The 27621-nt window shown below is 41.9% G+C and overlaps 2 protein-coding genes across 6 annotated transcripts in view; both read left to right on the top strand.

Annotated features, from left to right (window-relative positions):
- Positions 1 to 13866, top strand: part of ankib1a (ankyrin repeat and IBR domain containing 1a) — a 58738-nt gene extending 44872 nt beyond the window's left edge. For 3 of the 5 annotated variants that reach the window (XM_007897552.2, XM_007897547.2, XM_007897548.2), the window contains 9 exons: positions 96 to 230; positions 2572 to 2658; positions 2739 to 2805; positions 4427 to 4572; positions 5385 to 5563; positions 7325 to 7376; positions 8886 to 8994; positions 9739 to 9869; positions 11062 to 13866. In XM_007897552.2, the coding sequence (XP_007895743.1) occupies positions 96 to 230; positions 2572 to 2658; positions 2739 to 2805; positions 4427 to 4572; positions 5385 to 5563; positions 7325 to 7376; positions 8886 to 8994; positions 9739 to 9869; positions 11062 to 11799 (1644 nt within the window). In that variant the 3' untranslated portion in view covers positions 11800 to 13866. Of the gene's footprint in view, positions 1 to 95; positions 231 to 2571; positions 2659 to 2738; positions 2806 to 4426; positions 4573 to 5384; positions 5564 to 7324; positions 7377 to 7814; positions 7846 to 8885; positions 8995 to 9738; positions 9870 to 11061 lie in introns of all 5 variants that reach the window. The other 2 variants (XM_007897549.2, XM_007897551.2) reach the window with 2 other exon arrangements.
- Positions 13867 to 16700: 2834 nt separating this feature from the next.
- On the top strand, positions 16701 to 22257 carry gatad1 (GATA zinc finger domain containing 1). Its single transcript, XM_007897556.2, has 5 exons — positions 16701 to 17027; positions 18743 to 18868; positions 20248 to 20307; positions 20802 to 20985; positions 21959 to 22257. Exons 1-5 carry the CDS (start codon positions 16812 to 16814, stop codon positions 22147 to 22149), a joined length of 777 nt encoding a protein of 258 aa, XP_007895747.1. The 5' UTR covers positions 16701 to 16811; the 3' UTR covers positions 22150 to 22257.
- Positions 22258 to 27621: the final 5364 nt, after the last annotated feature.

Raw genomic sequence — 27621 nt, 5'->3', positions numbered from 1 at the left:
ATTTTCAGCTCTTGTGTAAAGTTTTTCTATCTCTTTGATGAACTTGCAGATATCTTGTAATAGATTGTGAATTATGCTTCTCTCTTCCTCTGCAGTGCAAATATGATTTTTGCTGGATTTGTCTAGAAGAGTGGAAAAAGCACAGCTCATCCACTGGAGGGTATTATAGATGTACTCGGTATGAGGTCATCCAGCAAGTTGAAGAGCAATCCAAGGAAATGACAGTTGAGGTAAGCATGTGAATAAGAACATACACAGATTTTAAAAATGGTGGTGTGCTTTGTTTTCTATTAGCTTAATTTTTTTTTATCTATCCAAAAGTTTGGTCTGTTCTTTGTCTTTAGCACTATTCTTTCTTGCCACGTGGTAGTTCTCCACGTTCCTTATTCAATCATAATTGGCTACTCTGAGTTCCCCAATGGCATGGTGGAATAGATTCCATGCCACATACACCAGAAAGGTTTCTGGTTGAATACTTAGTCTGTGCAGTTAGCAGTCAGATTCTTTCCTTCATGTACGTGAAAGAGGCTTGAAATTTTTTTAATTTGATAGTCACTTTGGAGTTATTTAGAATCATAGAATTATACAGCTCAGAAGGAGGCCATTCGGTCCATCGTGCCTGTGCCGGCTCTTAAACGAGTTATCCAAATCAATTCCACTCCACCGCGCTCTCACGATAGCCCTGCAAACTTGTCTTCCCCAAATAATTATCTACTTCTCTCTTAAAATTTATAATTATAGGTACAAGGTATTTAAGAATGAGGTATTTTCACTACTGTCCCATCAACGGTTATTTACATCTTAACATTGCCCCTTTTCACCCCATCCCACCATTTTAGAATCACAATGGGGATTTTGGATGAAGAAGTCCCTTTGGCTAATTTTGTGCTTCCGGAATATCATTCCCACCATCCTCCCATTACAGCATCAAACTGAATACAATGTTGTGGCCTCAATATCCTTCCTGGTAACTCCGTCCAGATGTTAATCAGAGCTAAAGTGGTTGGTTTTGATACCGTCTGTGAACATAGCTACTTTTTTAAGTAGTGGCCACTGGGAAGATGCTGGTGAAAGCATCTACATTAAATCGTGTTGTAACTGGTCATGCACACAGTTTTAATGTGCCTAGTACTGTACACACTACCCTGTAACAATAAATGGAGCAGTCTCCATAATACCCAGATCTTCAGGCAACATTGCAAAATGTTTCTCAGAATGGTTTGCAATAATAATGCATTCATACAAGACTTAATGCTGACCTGGTGCCAAGAGGCAGTTACTGCACACATTAGTAAGAGAGAATTTGCATTTTACAGTTCTTTATCACGTCTCAAGGTACTTTGCAGGTAATTTCTGTAAGGGTAATGATTTATTGTAGATACACTTGCCAGTCATTTGTGGTTGGAAGGCTCCTTGTATTTAATTTTTTTGTTCAGACGGGTGTTTGACACCTGCGGAATTCCATCATTATGCTTAAGCGGATCCAAACCGGACAAAGTGATCACATATATTTGCCACTTATGCGTGAAAAAATTCTTGTATGGAATGCATGCTCTCTCCCTGGAGGGCATGCTACTTCAAGTCCTGCAGATGAGCCAGGCTGACTGGTCTGCCATGAACAACGTCCTTGAGTCCTATAAACTCGGCTGGATCATGACTACCAAGGCCGCCAAAGAGGGTGCTTAACTAAAGAGGGTTCACTTTATTCCAAAATTCTTTTGCCAAATAGTCACCTTGGTGCTAATTCAGCTTCAAGGAGGTCCTCCCCAATTTAGCTTTCCCCCTCCACACACACACACACAGAAGGAGGATATCTATGAGGTGAATAACAAAATCTGAGGGATTATTACCCAAAATATAGTCGCACCCACTTATAAAATTTTAGTGAGGATCCAGCAAATCGCAATCTACATTATAACATGGCTATGAAAGCAGATTATGTGATGCTGGCTCAGGCTGCCTAACATATTTGACTACATGATATTCTATATTAAATCCATTTGAGGAGTAGATTATAGTATGTTGACACAAATTAATTCCTCCCTAACATTTTGGGGGAGGGGTCTCTGCCTCCAATACCCCTGGGACAGTGTGTTAGGTCAATTAATTGATTACCAATGAGAGATGGCACACTGGTGTTAATTAACATTGCATGCTTAGTGAATCACAAAATCAGTTTGGATAAAGAAGGGCCTTTGGGCTATTACATCTCATCCTTCTAGATCACATACACTTAGCAAATGAGCAGAGGTGACCTTTCAGCCACCAGTGGAATCATTACTCAATCTGAAGCAGGTCAGCACCAGATGGACTGGCTCTTTACATTTTGAATGTCCCACTGTCAGCAGAAACCTGGTAATTAGTTACCATACTTACACAGCTGTAATTTTTTTTGATTAACTTTTGAATAATGTAATAACCACTTATCTTTTCATATTTAAATGTACATAATCATTTTCACATACACGGATCTTTTGACTTTTTTTTAAAGTAAATCTGTTGCCTGTGGGTGAAGGAAAGTTCCAAAATAAAAGCATGAATCTTCATTTTGTTTTCTCTCTGGTGTTTCAGGCAGAAAAAAAGCACAAGAGGTTTCAAGAGCTCGACAGATTTATGCACTATTATACAAGATTTAGGAACCACGAGCATAGCTATAAGGTATGTTATGTAATGAAGGCTTATTTTAATCTTGATCTTTTTGAATGGAAAAAAAAATGTGTCTTTTGTCCTTTGACCAGTTAGAGCAACGTCTTTTGAAGACAGCCAAAGAAAAAATGGAACAACTGAGCAGAGCTTTGAAGAGAGGTAAGTGAAGTCTAAAATCTAGAAAGTTTAATTGTATTTAAAAAGCAACTTGATGCATACATGAGAAAGAAGGGAGTAGCCTTCAGCATTAAATAAGGCATTATGTTAAATTTCCACACTACCAATTGAATGCAGTACCTTGTATATATTAGTTTCTTGCTGGGTATACCTGAAACTGAATTAAAATTAACTGAGGTAGCCCTGTGTGTATAATACTTGTGCTTTAGCCTATAAAACAAGCATTTAAATCCCAATTTTATCTGACCAATATCCTCTGAATTATCTGGGTTACGTTTGGGGCAATGGAGAAACTCACTTTTTCTTAGAATCGTGCAATCTTTAACAGGCAGACATCCCCTCAGTTTAACATCTCTGTCCAATGGGAATATGGCAAGTGTGGCAATGTCAGATGGCAAGTGTACCTATTGACCAGTCATTTGGTAGAAAGGAATGTGACAAGAAAGGAGTGCATGCTTCTCTACAAGTGTTTTGTGTGTCTTTGTTTTCTTAAACTTTGCACTTTTCAAAGCTGATGATCATTTTTTGTTAAAGAGATCAAGAGATTCACCTTGTCTGGACAATTACTGAATTTGACAATATTTTCTTAAAATGCCAAAAATGAAAGAGAAAATAGCCCTTTATCTCCACTTTGAGAACCTGACAGACTATCTGTCCCCTTTGGTGTTATCAAATAAGTGGGGAATGATCTGCTCACTACCAAACATCAGTCAATTTACAGATTAGTACATAATTAATACCCACTCACTGCCAAAGATCAGTACATTTATTGAAGCAGAAAATGATCTTCCCCCAACCCCAGAAGGCCCTTCCCAAGTTTTTATCAGAAATAGTGTGAAGATCTCTATATTCTACTCAACAATATGCCTTAAACCAAACTTCATACTGCCCCCCTATATACATGTCATTGCATTTGTCAATTTCTAAATTCATTTGTCTCTGCTTTCTGAATGTAACTGTTTTGTGTGCAAAGACCCATGCTCCCTGAGAACTGGGTTGAGAAGTCCCAAAGTCACCTCTTTCAGGACTCTTTTCAGTACACTGCACCATGTACAGATGCAGTGGTCAGTAGAAAATATAAAATTAGACATTAGAAATCCTGAGATATTTTGAGATGAGCACCACAGGAACAAAATGGGTACTTTTAACCAAACATGTGGAGTCCTGTAGTTAGAGCACTCACCTCGCAAGTGAGAGGACCTGGGGTCGATTCCCGGGCAGGGCGAAATGTTGGGCAAGTTTCCTTATTCCACACCCCTACTGTTTACCTAGCAGTAGGTAAGAACCCAGTTGTTAGTTGGTTTGCAGATCACTTTTCTGGGGATAATAATCCCTTCCAAAAAATAATAACTTGGTCACTCATTCCACGACTTTGTGGACACTGCTGTGCGCAATTGGCTGCAGTGTTCCGCCCACAAAATACAGTCACTCCACTTTACAGTATATCCTGTGAAGTGCTTTGAGACATCTTAACGATGTGATAGGGTGCTATAGCAAATGCAAGGATTATTATAAACTGGGTTACGGGGAGTGCAAAAATGACTGAAAACGCAGTCATACAGGTAGGTCTTGAAATAATACATATTATTCCTTTAACTTTCAGCTGAAGGAGAGCCTCCAGATACCACTTTCATTGAAGAAGCTGTACTTGAACTCTTGAAAACCCGGCGTATCCTTAAGTGCTCCTACCCTTATGGATTTTTTCTGGAACCCAAAAGCACAAAGAAGGAAATATTTGAACTCATGCAGGTAAATTTGGCTGAAATTTATAACTGGAAAAATTTAACTAATTTTCTGAGTTAAAGTTTGGAATAAATGTAGAGAATTGATAATCTATAAGTGCCTTTGAAAGAAAATTGGATAAATGCTTGGATGGATAATATTAATAATTTGGAAAAAACATCACGGAATAGGATTAGCCTCTTTCTGTGCTGTAAACATTTCTGCTTCAGTGTTTTACAGTAAAACCTTTTTTTGTCATTAAATAGTTACCTAACTCCAGCAGGCCATTTCAAGTACATTTCAAATTCCTTTTTGATCACTACGTGAATTGAGCAGGTGACTGGATTAGCAGCTGCTCCATTAGTTAGAGACAAGTTAGCTGCAGGGAAACCAGGTCAAACCCACCTGTGTCCAATCTCCCTAAAATGAAGCTATAAGCACTGAATTTAATTCTGCAGGATTTCCAGCATCCGGTCAAATTCGTGCTATAAATAAGTAATGCTATAGTGGTCTAAACAAGCACTTGAACAACACATGAGAAATCTTGTTTGTAATTTTGCATTTGTATAGCACCTTTCATGTAATTAGTGCGGGTGTGAGAGTGGATGAATACTCTGCAGGTTGATTTGAAGATTTGGGGGGAGGAGTTTAGAGTGTTAGATAAAAGCTTCTTTCCTTAGAGTTTAGTGGTCCAAGGCAAAGTAGACTGTCCCTGGTGTGGAAAGAGCTGGTTGGATGAGCCAAAAGTCTCCACCTCTTTACATGATTTAGGTTCTTAGATTTGAATGCTCTCATCTTAAGCAAATGAGAAATTGTTTTCATCCACTTTATCCAAACAGACAGATCTAGAGATGGTAACTGAAGACCTAGCTCAAAAAGTAAACCGACCTTACCTCCGCACCCCTCGCCATAAAATCATCCGAGCAGCTTGTCTGGTTCAACAGAAAAGGCAAGAGTTTCTGGCCTCCGTGGCTCGTGGTGTTGCCCCTGCAGACTCGCCTGAAGTACAGAGACGCAGGTACTACTTCAGTCGTGTATTACATTAATACCTATTTTTTTCGTTGCTTTACAGAGCATTTGATGTTGCATAGGGTGATGCAGCACGGAAACTGTCCATTTGATCCAAATAGTCTTATGCCAGTGTTTATACTTCGCACAATCCTTTACCCCTCCCTGTATCCCTCTGTTTCCTTCTCCTATGCACTTGATGGGGATACAGCATAATATATGGTTCATGAATAACTATTTTAAAACAAGATGATTCATCTAATGTGGGAAATGGTACAGGTCGCGGTCCCAGCATACTTGGCATTTTCTTGAACTTGCATTATGAAGTTCTGAATTCATGCATGTACAATATACCTTAGCCTGATTCCATATGCATGTTTTAAATGCCTATGCTCGTGAGCTGTACCAGACTTCTGTTTTTCTTCTGCTTGGAATTATGTACACATTAATTTGCTCCCTCAAGTGTTGACTTATTTGCTCATAGTCTGTTTTTATCTCTTGGTTTTGGTAAAACTAATTACTGTTGAAAGGCCTTGCCGGTGTCTTTTGTGCACTGGTCTCTGACCCACCCCCCTCCACAAATAACTATTGATTTGGATGGAGATAGTCCATTATTACTTCAGTCGGTTTGTTTTACAGATCATTCACTAAAATGTAAATATTTTATATTATTTAGTTAAAGCCTGCCTATCTTTGTAATAATAATAATCCTTGCATTTGATATAACACCTTATTACATCTTCGAGACGTCTCAAAGCACTTTACAGACTATACTGTAAAGTGAATGACTGTATTTTGTGGGTAGAACACAGCAGGCAATTGCGCACAGTAGTATCCCACAAACAGTCGTGGATTGAGTGGCCAATTTATTATTATAATAATAATAATAATCCTTGCTTTTGATATAGCGCTTTTCACGTCGGGAGGACGTCCCAAAGCGCTTCACAGAACACACTGTAAAGTGAATTGACTGTATATTTGTGGGCGAACGTGGCAGCCAATTGCGCACAGCAATGTCCCACAAACAGTCATAGATTGAAAATGACCAATTTATTATTGGTTTTGGTTTTGGATTATTATCTTGAAGGAATTATTAGCCCATTTGTATGCAGATACCAGCAGTGGACCAAACAGAGCGACATCCATTTGCATGTTAATTGTGCATATTGCACATACCAAAAGTGTACAGTTACAAATCTAAGTCCATTTTTTAACCTCTCATGTGTGTGCAGGAAGACTAACATTTGAACTTGATGTATGATTTTCTTTTTTCCAGAAAAATGAAATGTTTCCTTTTTACTTGGCTGGAGAGTTACATCAGCTTGCTTAAATTAAATGGAAAAATGCTGTATTTGTTTCAGATTGAGAGATGTGGTCTAGGAGTTTCAAGTCCTTTTTTTTTCTCATCATTAATTTGATTTCAGTTGCATCATTTCTTTTGACGGGGAAGATGCAACTGTTTCATAGTAGTCTGAATTCAAAAGTGCTTTCATGAGAAATATTTTGTAACTTTTTTTATGCCTGATGCAGCTTTACTTATCCACACTATTTTAATTTTGCAAATATATTTAATGATCATTCTTTCCGAAAGAATGCTTCCCTATTTAAGAGCTCTCTAGGATGTTCTACTTTGCACATTAAAACAATCTGATGAATTACAAATATAGGTCCTTAATTTAAAAAGGTAGTTATTGTCTACCTGTGTAACTCTTAACAAAGTGCAATAACTGTCAGTTATCAAAATGACAGAATTTTGAATTGTTTGTTACAGTTTTGCTGGTGGAACCTGGGATTGGGAATATTTAGGTTTTGCATCACCTGAGGTAGGTATACACTGCTTGTGGTTATGACATACCCCTTTCAGTGCAAGGTTTTAGCAGTACCTTTGTTTAAAGGAGCTATCCTGACTAGGTGGTGGTAGTGGGTGGTGCCGCCAAACTAGTTCTGACAAGTCTTTTATTTGAAAACTAGCATTTTTTTTTGAAGTGCCTTGCAGTATGTAGGAGTAGCACTGCTTCTCCCCATGTCAGGCCCAATTTGGATGTGCCAACATGAGGAGCTGCAGCTGCACACTGCTGTAGCCTGACCCCATTCCCAAAAAAAGCACTTGGTATTGAGACGGTTACAACAGTCTTACAACCTCTTTTTGTCTCTGTGCCTTACCCTGGACAACTACAGATGTCAAGGGATCAAACCATTTGATGGTGTGCAATGCTAAAAATAATTTTATTTTTTATTTCTTTACGCAAAACAACCTGCAGGTATGGAGGACCAGAAGTAGAAGGCCTGCAGGTAAGGGTCTTTTAATTTATTTTTAAAAGCCTATTTAGGCTATAATCAAAACAGGACAGCTCCTTTAAGTGATCTTTATCCTTATCTTTGATTCTTTGATGTAGCTACAACTTCTATTGAAATGCAACTGTATCCACCTGCTATTAAAAGCACCTGTGCAGCTTCTCTTCTAACGGTATAATTGAGTACACTTTTATTCATGTGTAAAACCTGGAGAATGCATCGCTTGGGGGTACAATATTTTTCTGATACAGCCCCAGTTTTTAGTGAGGCAAAAGTGTATACCTGTGCTGCTTTTCCACATTTAAGTATCTGGTTGTACAGGCCTTCATGGAGGTCACCTCCTGCTTGTTGACATAACCACACATGACTCTGAAAGGAAGAGGAAATTAAGAATTCATGTTAAGTAAAATGATTCACTACTACAGAATTGTCTCCTCATATTTGTATGCCTGTCCCAAATACCGTAATGATCTCTATAACTTGTGGAACAAAATCTAAAACAATAGCACCTTTCATATCAAGTGGATGTCTCAGGATCCACCTTAAAGTGTTGATTAATTGTTTTAGGAGAAAATCCAAGATAAGCTTTGTTTATTCATCTTAGATGTGCTCCATGTGGCATTGTCAATAGGATTTGTCTCGCATGTGGCCTTATAAACCACCCCATTTCACTACATTTATTGATCATCCACCTCTTCACTGAGGTTAGAATATTGCTGCAATATCGCTGCTCCTGCAGATAGTAGATTTTAAAATAATCTAGACTCTTAATTTGTGTTTAGTGTAGTGTTTTCTATTTTTGAATCGCCAGGTAGTTTTTTTTATTTCCTTTCAACTGCAAAGGAACCACTTGATTTAGTTAATTAGCAGAAAAATAAATGTGGTTTATTCAGTTAACAAAAAATCTAAATGTTATGGTAAAATGGATGGTTTTGGGACAAAAAGGGCATTTCTATTGATTCAGAATGTAAGGTATTATGTTAAACTGCTTTTGTAAATTTTCACTGATCAGTGTATTGTTTACGCCCTTGTTTCAGGAGTATGCTGAATTTCAGTACAGGCGTCGGCATAGACAACGTCGACGAGATATGCATAGTCTTCACAGCAACACTGCAGATCCTGAAGATCCTAGTGATAGTACATTAGGTAACCATATTGTACAAATTGTGCTTGTTATGATTTTCATTAGAAAATGTTCATTAGTCCATCAGAAGCTCAGTCTGCTGGAGAGAGCGCCATTCATTTTTTTTTAAATGGGTTTCTAATGTGGGAAATGGAAAATAACTGTTTTTGCTGAGGATAGTCTTCAAAAGTTGGATCCTTAGCAGAAGATGATAATAATAATAGTAATAAACTTTGCATTTGATATAGTGCCTTATCATGTGGTTGAGACGTCTCTAAAAGTGCTTCACAGAATATATTGCAAATTGGATTGGCTATGTATTTTGTGGGTGAAACAACATCTGACAGGATTATACCCCTGTCGGTTGTTGTTGGGTGCTATGGAAGGAGATTTGGCCTTGGTATCAATACTTGGTGGGAAAAAAATAGGAAGCATTCCACTTGCATCTGTTAACTTTATGACCAAAACATTTGTCTTTATATGTTCTCCTTCTAATCACATATAGGAGCTTAACAATTTTGGCTTTGTCTAGTTTCAAAATGGCTACATTAAGATGGCTCAGTGGTAAATTTAAATAGGTTTCTCCCCTGATTTCATTTGTATTGGAATGCCATATACTGCAGGGCAGTGGGCTGAAGGGCCTTCTGTTTCATTTTGGAGACATCCTTTCATATCACTAATGCGCACCTTCAAACTTGAGCAATTTGCAAAGCTGTTTATTACAGTGCAAAAAGTGCAGCTGCATTGACTTTGTTGCTTGGTTACAGATACCCAGGAGGGTAGCAGCAGGCGACATGGTACTTCCATGGTGAGTTCAGCATCTATGAGCATTCTGCACAGCTCTTCGCTTCATGATTATACCCCTGTCAGTTATTCTGAGAACCAGGACTCTCTTCAGGTACCTCTCTTGGTGCATTCCTAGAACTTCAAACCATCTTTGCTTTGCTCTGTGTTTTTATAAGATACCAAATGTGTACTATTTAATTTGTTTGGATTTTATAATTGTATCCTGTTTCATGTAGTTTTTCTTTAAATGGTAGCTAAAAATTTTTGCAATGTTCTGTTATTAAAACTACTAACCCATAATTAAAGCCTCTTTTCAAAGTACAACAACAACAAGATTCCATTTATAGAGCGCCTTTCACGTCGGGAGGACGTCCCGAAGTAGAAGAAGTACTTTTCAAAGTTAGAGCACCATGGGAGAAGTTTCTCTGCACTGGCCCGTGTAGATGTGCAGTTGTTTGTAACAGTGGAGGTTTCTATTGGATATGAGTTTGTGTATTTAATTCTCCATCCCCTTTCCTGCCCCCTGCTGAGCTACATACCAAGAGTGAGGAGCAAAATTCCATCCAGAAATTATACAAATATTATTGGGTTTGATCCCTGCTACCAAAATGAGAATTGTTTGGGGATGAGGCTACCTTGAATTTCTTTTTGTATGTGGCTGTACTTTAAATTCTGGATGTGTGTGAGATTTCTTTTTCACTCTTGCCACTCAGCTTTGAAAGTGAATCAATGCCAATTCAAATGAACTGAAACCCATTTTGTGTATGAATTCATCTCCTGTTTAAACTTTCTTCCTCCTGGTGCTGTACATCATACTCCTAGCCTACATATATTGTCACATATTTTGATATCTTGTCTCTGATCTCCTACTGGGTGGTGTACAGGAATAAGCTTGAGGAGAACAATTACCTGACCAAGATTCAATTGAAAATTGTAGTTATGATCTTGTACATAACAATTCAGTACATCTGTCCAAAGAAGTCTTTCTCTCCAGAGCAACCTACCAGAGGAACACTTCATTGATGTACACAAAACCATCATCTTCCCTTTCTCCTTCCCCCTCCACCATCCCATGAATAAAGTTAGCAATTTGTTTGCAAACAATCCACAGAACATTAAGATTTGGACAGTGGTGATCTTAAAATGAGCTTGTATCTCTTGGTCTATATGCCAAGTATTAGATTGTGTACTTCTCCATTAAATGGGTGAAATTCCTCCTTACAACATATATGTATTAAGGCATGTTTTAAGTATGAACAAATTCTTATCAATGATTCTGATCTATTTGTGCTTCCTTTTGTTAGGCTTTGAGTTCCCTTGACGATGATGACCCAAACATCCTGCTAGCCATCCAGCTGTCTTTGCAAGAGTCTGGCCTTGGAATGGGTGGTGAACCACAAGAATTTAACAGTGAGGCATCTTTAGGTGCCATAGGGACTTCCTTACCTTCAAGACTTGATGCGACTCAGAGAACCACAGACAATGCTAGATCTTTCAGCAACACTCATTTGCTGAATTTGGAAGATAATCTAATGAAACTTGGTATAAGCAATGATGCTTATGCCACTAGATTAAGCAGCTCACAGCCCTTTGATGTCCACAGTAGACTCTTTTCATCCCCTGAAGGTACTGAATCCACAGATTCAGACCCTGCCATGAATGCAAATCTTCTTGGTAACATCATGGCATGGTTTCATGACATGAATCCTCAGAGCATTGCATTAATCCCATCAGCATCTTCTGAAAGTGACATCAGTTCACAGCAGCCTAGAAGTGGCGACGAGTCAGGATTGACCAGACTAGGAGAGATGCTGCAGAGCCTTCAGGAGGACCATGCATTGTTTGAAGCTGCCGTCATGAACGAAGGTCGAGGAACCCAAGTAGGCGGAGCTATTTCTTCAGAAAGTACTGGTGCTACAAAAATTGAGCCACAAGCAGAAACGCTGACTTTGAGCGATGACAGCAGAAATGTTACTCAATTGGAGGGTGACTCCCAGCAAACTTCTGCAAATGAATGGGAAGAGCAAATTCATTTAGTGTAACTGGAACAGGATGGATATCTGTTTCAGTCACTTATGTTGTCCAAATAGAATAGATCAGCATGAACCCTAGACTGGCACATAAAGAGTGTGGGCATGCTGAAAATCCTCTGTGATCAGAGAAAGCAGAAAAGGAGCCCTCAGAAAGGAGCTATCCCAGTTAGTTGCCTGCCTTGTATCAGTCTTGAGCTTTCAAGGAACATAAATCTTTTAGATCCTTGCTTTTATCTTACTGTACTTACCAACTAGCAATCCTAAAGGATCTAGACAAAAGTAAAATTGTTGATGACAAACAAGTGAGGCTATTATATCTACAGTATTGTAGGTATCATGTAGAATGCACTATAGGGAGCCTGTTGGTAGCAAATGAAAGTAAGCACTGCCTATTTACAAGTGAAATGTGGTGCCAAACAAACAGTTAAAAAAACAATAGTTTAACTTTATTGCATTCAGCTTGTGCCTGCACTAGTCTGAACTAATCAAGTCCTTGATAATAAAAGCAATCTCTGGGTGTTGACATCGTTTAGTGGAAACTTGAGGTAAATTGAAAATAGAAGCATGGTTGCTACAGAAATGTAGTGTGTACCTTGATGTGGTAACAGATATTGCTGTTTTAAAAACATTTTCTTGACAGGTGCTGTGTGTTTGAACTCCACAGACACTTTATTGTAAGTGCAATCGTAGTCTTTCCTTACTATTCAGAAGTATTCTATTCAAAGCACTGTCAGTGCCACTGGTTTTAAGAAATAGACTTGAAATAAAGGCCTATGATTTCTTAATTGCAAAGCCATCCCTTATCGGCAAAAAAAGAAATGACCTGAAAGCCACAACAATTACTTAAGACACCTGGCCTACTCAGTCTATCATTGTGCCTTTGCCTGACCCACATGGTTGGTTGCCACATGTTTTTGAATCATCAGAGTATCACTATCCAATCTGACCAACACAAGTTACTTTAGCATACCATCGTAGCCAGTTGTATATTGGTAGAACAGTTTTGCATTGAATATTGGGTCTTGCTCTGTGGAAATTTTTAATGCAGGTTTCATGGAATATTTGAACTTGGTTATATACAAAAATTAATAAAGCTTTTCAAGCATTAACTCATCTGAAGACATTTGTATTCAACACAGTTTTTATTTTTAAAACTAAAGTTTTTTTTCTTTAAACTTACTTGGGGAATTTAATTCACTTTTTAAAATTTGGAGCTTCACAAATCAAAACCATGCAAACAAGGCCCAAGGTATGTGACTAGTTTAATTTTAAAATGTTTTTCTTACGGTTTGGGATTTACCTTGAATCAGTGTGTAACACTGTAGTGTTGTATTGAAGTAATTTGAGTCTGATAATGGAAACAAAGAGGATGTGTATTACATTTCATTGAATATGTACTGCAAAGTTGAGGTATGTGGAAGTCTTGTATGTGAACTTAGTAGTTTTGTGGGGGTTTGTTTTTGTAAAACCATTGTTTAATTTGTGGATTTTGAACCATGGTCCATTCTGTGTAGTGCTGGCTGTGCAGTCAATACGTCATTCAGATACAAAAATATTATATTCTGTTACAAATTTGAGATGTCTTAAGGCTCAGGTGCATGCCACTGAATGCACCTGGCTCAAATCCAATTGAACAGTCCATCGGCAGATCTGGCTGGACCTTATCAAATCTTACTGCTCCACCCCCACCTCCGCCACATTACCCGGCTCCGCCACTGTCTCATATCGCAGGCCGCCGAGTCCCTTATACACGCATTCATAACATCCAGGCTTGACTATGCAAACTCCCTGCTTGTCGGCCTCCCCAACTCCACCCTCCATAGGCTGCAGATCATCCATACCTCTGCAGCCCGTGTCATTTCCCGCACCAGCCTCCACAACCCTGTCACCTCCATCCTCGCCTGACTCCACTGTCTTTTCCATCATCACACAGAGGATACGGTTCAAGATCCTGGTCCTCACCTTCAAAACTCTCCATGGTCTTGCCCCACCCTACCTCTGTGACACAGCGTAACACCCTCCCAACCTACCCACTCCCTCCGCTCAGTGGGCTCCGGCCTGCTTCACGTCCCCTGCCTCTCTCATCCCACCATCGGCAGGCAGGCCTTCTGCCACTCTGACCCCACACTCTGGAACTCCATCCCGCAGTCGCTCGGCCTCTCCCCCTCCCTTGCCACCTTCAAGACCCGTCTCAAGACCCTCTTCAACCACGCCTTCGGTCACCCTCCTTTCCCCCCCGCCCTCCCAACCTCCAGCTGGGTCCGAAACATTGATTGTCCAGCGCCTTGGGACATCCCCCGGACATGAAGGGCGCTATACAAATGTAATTTTGTTGCTGTTGTCATTCAGGTACAAAATTTGTATATTCTGTTACAAATTTGAGATGTCTCATGAACATGAAAATCAGAAGAAAAAAATGGCAAAACTATTTTATAAGGCAATGGAAATTTTATAAAACTGAAACCAACTGTATCTTGATTTTTTTCTGCAGAAATATTACTATTTGCACTTTCATAGTACTACACTTAATACATTCCCACTTTATATATGAATATATGGATAGATTTTTGGCCAATGCAAACATAATTTGAAAATGAACAGTTAAACTGCAAAATTGACCTTTTTAAATTGGATTTTGTTCTAAAAGATTTAAAATCTACAAGTTTTTCAATGCAGATACCGTATTTAGTTTTTGAATGTGACCTGTTTTTGCATTTTTACATTTGTTTTCAAGCTCCTATAATCCCGTTTTAAATTTTGCAAGTCTTTAAGTTAAACAATAAAATTCAGTTTAAGTATTCTAATGTGATTGGTTTCAGTGAAAAACTATTTCCCAAATTCTACCACTTACATACTGTCTTTGGACAACAGTTTTCTTTATTTTGTGTAATTTCACAGAAATGGATAATGAGGTTTGAGCAACGCAAAATTGTAAATTAATATTTATAATAAATACATGTTTCTGAATTTTTTGTAATGTAAATGGTTGTTTTCTTGAGATAACACACGTGTGATATGCTTTTAATTGAAAATGAAATTTAAAGAAAGTGGGCAGTGCCAGTGAATCTTAGAATATTACAGCACAGAAGTAGGCCATTCGGCCCATCGTGCCTATGCCGGTCCTTTGGAAGAGCCACCCAATCAATCCCACTACCCCGCTCTTTCCCCATAACCCTGCAATTTTTTTTCTTTTCAAGTACCAATCCAATTCCCTTTTGAAAGTTGTTGTTGAATCTGTTTCCACCACCCTTTTAAGCAGTGCATTCCAGACTGTAACAATTCAGTTTATATAAAAAATAAAAATTCTCATCTCCCCTCTGGTTCTTTTGCCAATTATTTTAAATCTGTGTGCCCTGGTTACTGACCGACTGGCCAGTGGAAACAGTTTCTCCCTAACTAGTCTGAACAAACCCCTCATAATTTTGAACACCTATTAAATCACCCCTTAACCTTTTCTGCTCTAAGGAGAACAATCCCATCTTCTCTAGTCTATAATAATAATAATAATAATCCTTGCATTTGATATAGCGCTTTTCACGTCGGGAGGACGTCCCAAAGCGCTTCACAGAACACACTGTAAAGTGAATTGACTATATTTGTGGGCGAACGCGGCAGCCAATTGCGCACAGCAATGCCCCACAAACAGTCGTAGATTGAAAATGACCAATTTATTATTGTTTTGTTTTGGAGGGATTATTATTAGGCTCTGTGTGGAGTAAGGAAACTTGCCCAAGGTTTCGCCCTCTGCCTGGAATTGAACTCAGGTCTCTCACTTGCAAAGCGAGTGCTCTAACGACTGAGCTACAGGACTCCACACAACTAAAGTCCCTCATCCCTGGTACCATTCTGGTGAATCTCATCTCCCAGTGCCTTGATATCCTTCCTATAGTGTGGTGCCCAGAATTGTCCTGTAGCTCAGTGGTTAGAGCACTCGCCTTGCAAGCGGACACCTGGGTTCAAATCCAGACAGATCGAAACCTTGAGTAAGTTTGCTTACTCCACACAGAGCCTAATGATAATCCCTCCAAAAAAACAAAACAATAATAAATTGGTCATTTTCAATCCACGACTGTTTGTGGGACATTGCTGTGCGCAATTGGATACTGCTTTTCGCCCACAAATATACAGTCAATCCACTTTACGGCATATTCTGTGAAGCGCTTTGAGACATCGAGAAGACGTGAAAAGCGCTATATCAAATGCAAGTATTATATACTCCAGTTGAAGCTTAACCAATGACTCGTAAAGGTTTAGCAGAACTTCCTCACTTTTGTACTCTATACCTCTATTTATAAGGCCAAGGATCCCATATGGTTTTTAATAGCCTCTTTCAAAAACTAGTAATTACCATCCTTCCCCAGGCAGCTTCAAATTCACATCAAGGCTATTAAACCATTCTTATTAGAAAGCGTTACAGCTTGCATGTCAGAGATTCAGATCGGTGTCCAGGAAGGCTGTAAGAAATAAGACGTGTGACACTGTGAAGGAAATTTGATTTGGTGATCAAGACGACAAGTTTCATTTATACAGTCAAGTTTCAATCTATGTTGATTTTCCCTCTGAGTGACCTGACGTTGTCAATCTCTCCCCATCGTCTGGACCTGTCCTGTCCCAAACTGTTCTGCTTAAAAAGACCGACCTTGCTCGCTTCTCACACTTGCCCCATTTAGCCAAGAACCTGGAATTTGTTACCATCCACAACTGTCAGCCCATCTCTCACCATTCATTGTTGGAGACTGGACAGTTGGGTGTTTAACCAATGCACAAAGGAAGACTCCTATCGGTGAGCAGCGATACTCTGTCAGATGGTGACCGGGGATTACTATCCTTTTTTTTTGTGCCTTTCCATTCCGTTCTCCTCCTCAGTCATTCCTCTGTGCTCAGTGGGTGGGGGCTCGGTGGCTCCGCTCCTCCTGGCTGTAGGGGGCGCTGTGGGCGGCGCGGTGGCCCTTCCCCAGCCCGCTGCCTGCTCCGCTCCGCTCTGCTCGCTGGGTTGGGGCTGGCGGCGGCGCCGGGGAAAGATGCCGCTGGGGCTGAAGCCATCGTGTAGCGTGTGTAAGGCCAACTCCTCGTCCATGTGGAGGAAGAGCAGTCAGGGCGAGATCGTATGTAATAACTGCTCGGGCAGACAGCCGCCCGCCAGCGGCCTGGCCGCCCCGGGACAGACCCCGGCCTCGGCCCCGCCACAGGCCCCGCCTAGCAACGGGGGCAGCGGGGGAGGCAACAGCGGCAAACAGGTAAATACCACAGCCCGAGGCCGTGCTGACCCCCCGCCCCGTCCTCATCACCTTCCGACTGGACTCTTCTCCCCCCACACCCCCCTCTCCCCCACACCCCCCTCTCCCCCCCACACCCCCCTCTCCCCCCACACCCCCTCTCCCCCCACACCCCCCTCTCCCCCCTCACCCCCCCACACCCCCCTCTCTCCCCCCTCTCCCCCCCACACCCCCTCTCCCCCCACACCCCCCTCTCCCCCCCCACACTCCCCTCTCCCCCCCCACACCCCCCTCTCCCCCCCACACCCCTCTCCCCCCACCCCCCCACACCCCCCTCTCCCCCCCCACACCCCCCTCTCCCCCCACACCCCCTCTCCCCCCACACCCCCTCTCCCCCCCACAACCCCCTCTCCCCCCCACACCCCTCTCCCCCCACCCCCTCTCTCCCCCCCACACCCCCCTCTCTCCCCCCCACACCCCCCTCTCCCCCCACAACCCCCTCTCCCCCCACACCCCTCTTCCCCCCCACCCCCCTCTCCCCCCACAACCCCCTCTCTCCCCCCCACACCCCCCTCTCCCCCCCACACCCCCCTCTCTCCCCCCCACACCCCCCTCTCTCCCCCCACACCCCCCTCTCTCCCCCCCACACCCCCTCTCTCCCCCCCACACCCCCCTCTCCCCCCCCACACCCCCCCTCTCTCCCCCCCACACCCCCCTCTCCCCCCCACACCCCCTCTCCCCCCCACACCCCCTCTCCCCCCCACACCCCCCCCCCCCACACCCCCTCTCCCCCCCACACCCCCTCCCCCCCCCACACCCCTCTCCCCCCCACACCCCCCTCTCCCCCCCACACCCCCCTCTCCCCCCCCCACACCCCTCTCCCCCCCCACACCCCCCTCTCCCCCCCACACCCCCTCTCCCCCCCACACCCCCTCTCCCCCCCCCACACCCCCTCTCTCCCCCACACCCCCCCCCCCCACACCCCCTCTCCCCCCCACACCCCCCTCCCCCCCACACCCCCTCTCTCCCCCCCACACCCCCTCTCCCCCCCCACACCCCCCTCTCCCCCCCCCACCCCCCCCCCCCACACCCCCCTCTCCCCCCCCCCACACCCCCCTCCCCCCCCACACCCCCCTCTCCCCCCCCCCTCTCCCCCCACACCCCCCTCTCCCCCCCCCCACACCCCCTCTCCCCCCCCACACCCCCCTCTCCCCCCCCCACAACCCCCCTCTCCCCCCCCACAACCCCCCTCTCCCCCCCACAACCCCCCCCCCCCCCCCCCCCCCACCCCCCTCTCCCCCCCCCACCCCCCCTCTCCCCCCACCCCCCTCCCCCCACCCCCCCCTCTCTCCCCCCACCCCCCTCTCCCCCCACACCCCCATCCCCCCACACCCCCTCTCTCCCCCCCCCCATACCCCCCTCCCCACAGCCCCCTCTCCCCCCCCACAACCCCCTCTCTCCCCCCCACACCTTCGATCCTGACTCCCCCTCTCATCACCCCATAACCCATATGAAACTGACTACCTGCTCTCTCGCCCCCCCCCCCCCCCCCATTACCTCCCAGCTCCCCCCTCAACCCTCTACTCACTGACATCCTAAACCTCTCCCTGGTCCTCTGGTTCTGTTCCCATCCCATTAAAAACCGCTGTCATCACTCCTATCCTTTTAAAAAAAACCATCCTCCCCCACCCCGGGACCTTTTTAAAATGCCTTTTTACACACGTTTTCTTCGACAGACAAAACAGGAAATTCACAGACGATCTGCGAGGTTAAGGAACACGAAATACAGGTCTACGCCCCCCACCGAAAAGAAAGTTTCGACCAAAGGAAAAGGAAGAAGACACATTTTCAAGTTAAAAAATGTAAGGGGAATCTAACGCACAGTCTTCAACCATTTAAAGCCTTAACCAAGAGAATAATGTTGCGAATGGAATGTATTTATAATCCTGTGAGCCCATACATGTTTATTGTTCCAGCCTATATGATATGCAGCCCGCATTTATCCTGGATGTACGGTTGCCCACTGTATGATTTTTCCTCCAAAGAAAATCAATCAGGAATTTTGTGCTGTTTCGAAGTGTCCACGTCTGATTTTTTTTTTCTTTTGAAGTAAATCTCCAACCGAAATTATTTTTTAATAATCATACCCTTATTAAATTGCCAATGGAGGAAATGTTACATTGTATAATGACCGAGCCTTCAGCTCCCCTCTCGACTCTCTACCCCCTCCTCGCTCCCTCCCTCCCCTTACCCTGACCATTTCCCCCCTGCTCGGGTCCTGACCCAACTGTACAGCGCCTTGGGACGTCCTCCCGACGTGAAAGGCGCTCTATAAATGCAATCTTGTTGTCGTTGTATAAATTCGTCCTCCAAAAAATAGATATAAAAGTAATGGAATTATCCCTTTTGATATTGGAATGTTGTAAAATATGAAGGGACTGAGATGTTTTTCCTTGTGTGTTGACAGAGGGAGTTGTGATATGATTTGTGATTTTTCTAAAACACTTTCAGAATGTTTCTGGCCTCAGTGTAATTGTGGTTTCTGTGGAGTTTGGCAGCAAATAATCCAGAACGTGCTGTATCAGGAACCGAACCTGCACACAAACTCCCACAGGAGACGAGAGTGTCCCTAACCCTTGAGTATTGCTGTTAAGGAGTCTCTGTTCATCGATTGTGGCATAATGTGATCAGTGGAATTTTAGCCATGAATTATTTAATGGAACAATTCATGTAAGAGTGGAGCAGAGTGCTACATTATCAGAGTGGCAGAAGAGAGGAGCTACCCTCGCTCCTTCTGCACAATAATGGGGAGTGACCTGTTGTGTACTCTCACCATCTCCACCAGCAGAGGCACAACTGACCTCCTACTCCAGACCTCTTACTGCCACTCCTGCATGTACAGCTCTGTTTTGACACTCACTGCATATATGTAAAATATATCAATGTATGATGTCCTGTGTAAACATTGTTAAGTAATTGTGCCAGAGATATTTGTTAACATTTTTTAAAAACAAATTAAAATAAAGAGGAAACATAATTCAGCGTTGAAGTTTTCAATATGTTGATGTCTGAATTTTGAACTTAAAGATGGCATTTTAGGGGAGGGAACCTATTAGATGTCAGAATTCTTCTGTTAGACCAGTTAGTGTCTGCTTTTTTTAGATATCAAAATTAGTTTACAATAATATAAATTTGCAAACAAAAAATCAGTAAAGATAAGCATTGCTGTGCTGTTTTGCAGCCTATTAAAGCACCAGAATCTGTATCTACAATAATCACATCTGAATCCATTTTCTATGGGGTAAGAACTTTTCCATTCTTCTATATCCTTAGAATAGTGTAACTTCATATATTTCCATAAGTTTGTAATGGCAGCAGCTTTATGATTTACTTCAGTCTTACTTTGGTGAAATCATATGCATGAATAATCTTATCGTTAACTCTAACATTAATGGGTAGCTTGCGCTGTATACATGTAATAAATATACTTTGAGTTTGCCCTTGATTCAATGCATCTACAATTATCAACAGTCTATCTTCAAAACTGGGTCTGGGGGTCAAATCTGAAAAGAAGCACATAGATGCTATTGGAGTTTCATTCAGTGAAAGTGGATAATGTCAATTAAGAAACATTTTTAAAGGGCAAGTTTGTGGGCTAAACTAGAAATTCTTGCAGAGTAATTTTTTTATTTCATCACCATCATACACTTATCAGACTCGACTTGTTTCTATATGACTTCCTAGTACAGATTTCAAATTTATATTGTACTTTAGCAGTGCACTTTTTTGTTTTAGGGTATATATTACCAAGTTGGAGATATTGTCTCTGCAGTGGATGAAGATGATGAAAAGGTCTACTATGCTCAGATCCGAGGATTTGTGCAGGATCAGTACTGCGAGAAGAGTGCAGTGATAACATGGCTTATCCCAACTCTTGGAAGCTCCAAAGACCAGTTTGATCCAGCAACTTATATCCTTGGTACGAATTAAAGCATTCCTTAAAATAGAAAGTTTGCTGAGCAGGATAAATAAATAAAATGTTGTGAAAAAGTTAGAACTGCTTGCGATTAAAGAACAGAGAGAAAACAAATGTATTCGCAACTGGAGTAATTAGCATGTAGAGAGGCACTTTGTACAGTGAGATATTTTACAAACGGCAAGGCCTAACACTGATCAAAAGCAAACAAAAAAAGTCATTCATGAGTAAGAAAAGAAAATTCTTCCTGGTGTCCTGGTCAACAATCCTCCAGATAATATTGGTCATTCACTTCATGGCTGACTCCAGCAGTACACCAACGCACACTCGGGTCCCCAAACCTTGGCTCTTGCCAACCTGTGCCTAATGCTTTCCGGAATTAGGTAATCAGGATGCGTCCCTCCAGATGGTGCGCATTTCATTCTGTCTGGGATTTCCATGTGTAGTGTGGGCTGCATGGAATTCTCAGCTTGGTTCAGAAACTCTTAAGCATGGTGATGGGTTTCCACATGTCTCAAATACACGGCTGACCAAAAAAATTGTCAGACGTTGCTGTGTGCAAATTGGCTGCTGCATTAGTCAACAAATGCACAACTACTACACTTTACAGTAAATTGTGTGAAGCATCAATAGTCTGTTTAACTGTGAAGAACATTGCTGCTGAGCCCAATTTGGATCTTGCCCACACCTGACATCATGACAGTAATGTTTTGATTTTATGTCAGTGTTGAGCTCTCCATCACACTCAAATCAGTTTTGAGCATCAAGAACTGAAGGCTGCTGCCATCTTGATACGTAAGCCAGGCAGGTTTCCCAGAAAATATAAAACAAGTGCATTTTTAACTTTGATGTTTTAATGTTAGAGCAGGCAGTTCCTCGGCAAGACTTCCAAATCTCATTTCTGTTGGAATGCTCAGCACCAGTTAGAAAATATGCCTAACCATATCATCACTGTATATAAACCTTCTCTCTTTAGGACCAGAAGAAGATCTGCCTAGAAAAATGGAACATTTTGAGTTTATATGCCATGCACCCTCTGAGTACTTCAGATCCCGATCAACCCCACTGCCAGTCATTCCAACCAGACCTGAAAAGGGGTATATCTGGACCCGCATTGGACCATCCTCTGCAATATCTGTTAAAGAATCAATAGCAAACAGTTATTAGCTGAAAGACTGATTCTTTATTAAAACAAGTTCATATTTGTGTATTAAATTTAAATCATAGCCTGAGTAAAATGTGAGCTGTTATAAAATATTAAACTGCTTCAATAGACTTGTATTTCTCTTCTTACTATGACAAAGTGTTAATGTCAGGAATGCCTTTTTAATGTCAGGAATTTAAAACATTGGATTTCAAAGATTAATCCAACATGTTGTTGGTGAAGTGTGTTATTTATCCTAGGAATAGATTCATAAACTAGCAAGTAAAGGCAAAGGGATGTCCCCACCCCCAAACAAATTACAGTAGCAATTTTTTGGGGAAATGTAGTATTTGTTGAAGTATTTTAAAATTGGTTAATGGATCAAAGGCCATTTGAGCTATCAGAAACCATTTTATTTTTTGATTTGTTCTTGATGATTATAATCCTTGCATTTGATATAGTGGCTTAGCACAACATTGAGACACCTCAAAGTGCTTCACAGAATATACTGTAATGTGAATTGACTCCGAAACATTACCAGACTACAGCACTACCTCACCCTCACACTACTGAAACTCTGGTCCACGCCTTTATCACCTGAAGGCTGGACTATGGGAACTCTCTCCTCGCCGGCCTTCCCGGCACCTCCCTCCACAAGCTGCAGGTCATTCAGAACTCTGCAGCTCGTGTATTGTCCCGCACCAGGCTTCGCGACCACATCACTCCCACCCTCGCTCGCCTCCACTGGCTCCCCATCCCCCAGAGGATCGAATTCAAGATCCTCATCCTCACCTACAAGGCCATTCACAGCCTCGCTCCCTCCTACCTCTCTGACCTACTATCCCCCTACTTACCTGCCTGTTCCTCTGGCTCCGGTCTGCTCCACATCCCCCGCCCCAACCGCTCTACCATCGGTGGCCGGGCCTTCAGCCTCTCAGCCCCGAGGCTCTGGAACTCTATCCCCCAGTGCCTTCGCCGCTTCCTCCCTTTCCTCCTTCAAGGCCGGTCTCAAGACCTTTCTCTTCGACCGTGCCTTCAGCTCCCCTCTCAACTCTCTACCCCCTCCTCGCCCCATCCCTTCCCTCCCACTGACCATTTCCCCCCCAAGGCTCGGGTCCTGACCCAACTGTCCAGCACCTTGGGACGTCCTCCCGACGTGAAAGGCGCTCTATAAATGGAATCTTGTTGTATATTTTGTGTGTGAAATATTTTGTGATGAATGTTTATTATAATAATAATCCCTGCATTTGATATAGCGCTTTTCACGTCTTCTCGACATCTCAAAGCGCTTCACAGAATAGACTGTAAAGTGAATTGACCGTATATCAGCAGTGTCCCACAAACAGTCGTGGATTGAAAATGACCAATTTATTATCGTTTTTTGTTTTGGAGGGATTATTATTCTCTTCAAACTGCATGGTGTGACTCCTGACAATGAAATCCTTTACTACTTACTTTCCTTTGGCCCAATTTCAAACATGTTGAATGTTTCCAGCTCTGAATGAATCTGCCTCATGGCTTCTAGCCACTGGGAAGAGAGTGGAAGAACACAAAAAATACATCACACTTTGACAGGTATCTGACCAAAAATCAGAATCCTGTAGCTTAGTGGTTAGAGCACTCACCTTGCAAGTGAGAAACATGGGTTCTGTTCCCACAGGGCGAAACATTGGGCAAGTTTCCTTACTCCACACGCCTCTGTTTACCTAGCAATAAGTAGGAACCTGGTTGTTAGTCGATTGGCGGATTGCTTTTCTGAGGATAATTCCTTCAAAATAAATTTTTTAAAATAATTTTGTCATTCCATCCACGACTGTTTGTGGGATATAGCTGTGCGTAATTGGCTGCCACGTTTTGCCCACAAAATATACAGTCAATTCACTTTACAGTATATTCTGTGAAGCACTTTGAGAGGTCTCAACGTGATAAGGCAAATGCAAGTATTATTAAAAAAAATTTCATCTGCATTCAAACTAATGTCTGAGGTGAAAGAACAGCATTCTAACCTATTAATAATAATTGAATATGTTTTGATAACATACCAGGATAGTTCTGCATATGCAATTTGGGGTTATTCTCCTGCAGGCTATGTACATCTTCCAGTCGAGACAGAAATTGTGAGGCTTGCAGATTTTACTACTTTTGAGCTGGCCACAAGAGGGTGCACAAGAAGTGGCTTTTCCTTAGATGTCCTGGCCAATAACCCTCTGAATAAAATTGTTCATTTTGTGGCTGCTTGTGGGATATTACTGTGTGCAGTGTCTTCAGTGCTCATCTACAAATAGATAATCACTACATTTTACAGTAAAATATAGACACCTCTGTGATGTGATAAGGTGCCAAATCAAATGCAAGGATTATTGTATAACGCTGGAAGTTAATTTATTGTCTTGCTTACAGATTTTTTTATTGTGGCTTTCAACTGCTGATTAGCAGGAAACTGGCTCTGCTCTGTTTTTACTTAGTTACAAGTCTATCCCAGTAACTGACCAGTTTCTCAATGCAACTGTTAAGAAGGGTACCAGGAAGTCCACCTCACCAGCACATCCAGAGATATGTAATGCCCAGTTAATGCTAAATATCATAAGGTCATTAAGTGGACTGCCAGTGGTACATAGAACATCATAACATTGCTAAATGTACCCCACTATCTGAAGCACATGCAGAAAAGTGAGCTATCCCTGGTAGATTTGTATGAAGCTCTCCGGCTCCAAGCACAGGAAAATGCTCAGCTTCAAGATGGTTCTAGCAATGATAGTATCCTAACATTTCATCTAGAACCTTATCATTTCATTGAAATGTCTCAAAGCACTTTACAGAGAGACTGTATTTTGAATGCTACAGGATTGCAACTTGTTTTAGGTTTCCTGGTTGCTGGGGTTAGTTTGCAATGTCTATTAGAATTTTAAAATGGCATCTGGGCACATCAGAGGGTTACACCATTGCAATATATAGATCAGTGAGGTATGACAATAAATCACTACAGATTACATTCTTCCAGTGATTATAATGAAGGTTAACATTTCGTTGAGGACAGCAGCACTCCAAACAAATGGAGCATCCAAACCATTGGTGTTGCCGTGGCACCTGCCAGTCGGGGAAAAGAACCCTGCAGTTAACTTCAACACATTTGCAATGTTGTAGTTTAAGAATAACACTGAATATATCAGTTTAAAAATACAATGGGATTAAAATTTGGGAAGGATTGCAAGACAACAATGAATCTCGTAATCGCTTCCACCCATCCATTGTTCTCCATGAAACCCCCTCCATGTATCTATTAGTCAGCATTTTAGTTCAGGTATCTAAAAGGATCCTCTGTGTAAAATGTGTGTTCTCTCACTGACATGCAGCAGATTAACTTGTTAGCTGATAGTTCCAGGTAATTCAGACAGCAGTATATGGGCACTGATTGTTGTCAAATAAATCTCCATTAGACCTTGGTAGAGAAATGGAACATGTTGGCAGTTGTGATTGAGAGGATTTAATCTGAAATGTAAATTAGCCACAATGACCTTGTGTGCAACATCTGGTCTATCATTAAAAGCTTTGTTTGCTGATTTTTATGCTCTAGTTGGATTAAAGGTACCAGTGTCAGACCAGTAGCTGCAGTAAAGCTATGATGACCTGACAGTTTTGAGTAATTACTGTACATCAGCTCCACATCACCAGCTGTTTCAGCAAAGCACAGGTCCATTAACAGTGTTAGAATATGATTGCATTTTTAATGTTAATGAAGCGACATCAGCAGTATCGGGCCTTCAATATCAATAAAAACCTAAGGGTGATGTCATTGACCACTTCCAAACTTGTTTCACTTTGTTTGAAAAGGTTCCTTTTCTCCAAATAAACTTACCTTAGACTCAGTGTGAAAACAAAAGTTTCACACTGCCTCCTCAAAGTTAAACTTATATTAAATAGGTTTTGTAAATATAAGCATCTTACAGATTTGTAGAATTCTTACAATAACTTACAATTATTATTAATTATATAGTATCCTTCATGTTGGATACAAAGGCAGGGAAAATGCCAAGTAAGGGAGAAGAGAAGATGGGGTTGTCCACGGTTGGGGAGGTAGGTTTTAAGGCAGGATTTAAAGACCTGTAGAGATGGGGCAAGGGAGGAGTAGGGTAGGAGAAAATATTGGAGGTACTAGGGTATGAAGGGATTTGTAGGTGAGAGGAAGGACTTTGCAATTAATCTGCAGGGATACTGGATTCTGTGAGCACTGAGATGATGCGTGGCTGAGTTTGATTCAGTAGAGGGTGCAGGAAGCAATCTCTGATACTGGTCTGGGCCTTAAGGCCATGATCTTAACATTTAAAATGGGTGGGAACAGGCCTGGTGATATAGTGGTAGAGTTCCAGAACCTCGCCCTAAATTTGGTCTTCACGCTGTGTCTGTTCTGAAACACCCATGCTCGCTTTGTGAAGAAAGTGAACAGACATCAAATCTAGAGACAGAACATTTTTGCTGTTTTCAACCACAAACAGCTTCAACTGTTCCCAGATTGGGATTAAAGCTTGTCACTAGCAATGTGAATTAAACTCAATTTATTAACCATCAGTCCCACATTAGTGACATCTCAATTTCCTAAATCAATATCTGAGTCCAATAGTGGCAAATTATGGACTTGCTTGTGCCACTGGAACTTAATTGAAACCGTTCCCAAAGTAATTTTTATTTAGAAGACTTTGCATGCATTAAACATTTTTAAAAATAAAATAAGGGTAAAATTATCACAGATTTGAGGCAAAAGTGGATCTTCTCAGTGAAAATGTTAGGTTCCACATCCTACTTAAGAATAGCTGGAATTTTGATGAACTTGCATTTGGTATAGCTCCACATCATAGTTGAAATGTCTCAATGTATTTAACAGGATTTACTGTAGTGTGTAGTGACTGTGCATTTATAGGTGAACTTGAGTGATGAAGTCTATTTCTAATGGCGTCTAATTATGGTATTTCTTAATGGAATTCCTTAATAAAAAAATCCAAGTTGTGCAAATGGCAACTCCTGGTAATCAACAGCAAATTCCATTATATAGTTCCTCTAATCAGAAATATGTCACAGCAATCTACAGGAACTCCACTCCAACGTGATCTAAATCCAGAGCAAATGTCTTATTAGTTGAGAAAAATTGTAACAGTTTAAGAAATACTGCAGATTAATCCACTTCCCCAGTTACCTGGTATAATAATAATCCTTGAATTTGGTACAGCACGTTTCACATCAGGAGGACATCCTAAAGCAGTTCACAGGATTCACTGTGAAATGAAGTGACTGTGTATTTGTATGTAGGCAAATTCGACAGCCCAACTGCATAGCAATGTCCCATAAACAGTCATGGAGTGAGCAACCAATATGTTGTGGAGTCCTGTAGCTCAGTGGTTAGAGCACTCGCTTTGCAAGTGAGAGACCTGAGTTCAATTCCAGGCAGAGGGCGAAACCTTGGGCAAGTTTCCTTACTCCACACAGAGCCTAATAATAATCCC

This window comes from Callorhinchus milii, unplaced genomic scaffold, assembly GCF_018977255.1.
Source record: "Callorhinchus milii isolate IMCB2004 unplaced genomic scaffold, IMCB_Cmil_1.0 Scaffold2, whole genome shotgun sequence".
NCBI lineage: Eukaryota > Metazoa > Chordata > Chondrichthyes > Chimaeriformes > Callorhinchidae > Callorhinchus > Callorhinchus milii.
This window is presented reverse-complemented; position numbering and strand designations above follow the sequence as displayed.

Bases quoted from the DNA above. Each gene is read 5' to 3' on its own strand.
- gatad1 (XM_007897556.2), top strand. From the start codon at position 16,812: ATGCCGCTGGGGCTGAAGCCATCGTGTAGCGTGTGTAAGGCCAACTCC. The intron at 17,028-18,742 runs GTAAATACCACA...TTTCTTCGACAG, and splicing joins GAGGCAACAGCGGCAAACAG to ACAAAACAGGAAATTCACAG. The intron at 18,869-20,247 runs GTAAGGGGAATC...GCTGTTTTGCAG, and splicing joins ACATTTTCAAGTTAAAAAAT to CCTATTAAAGCACCAGAATC.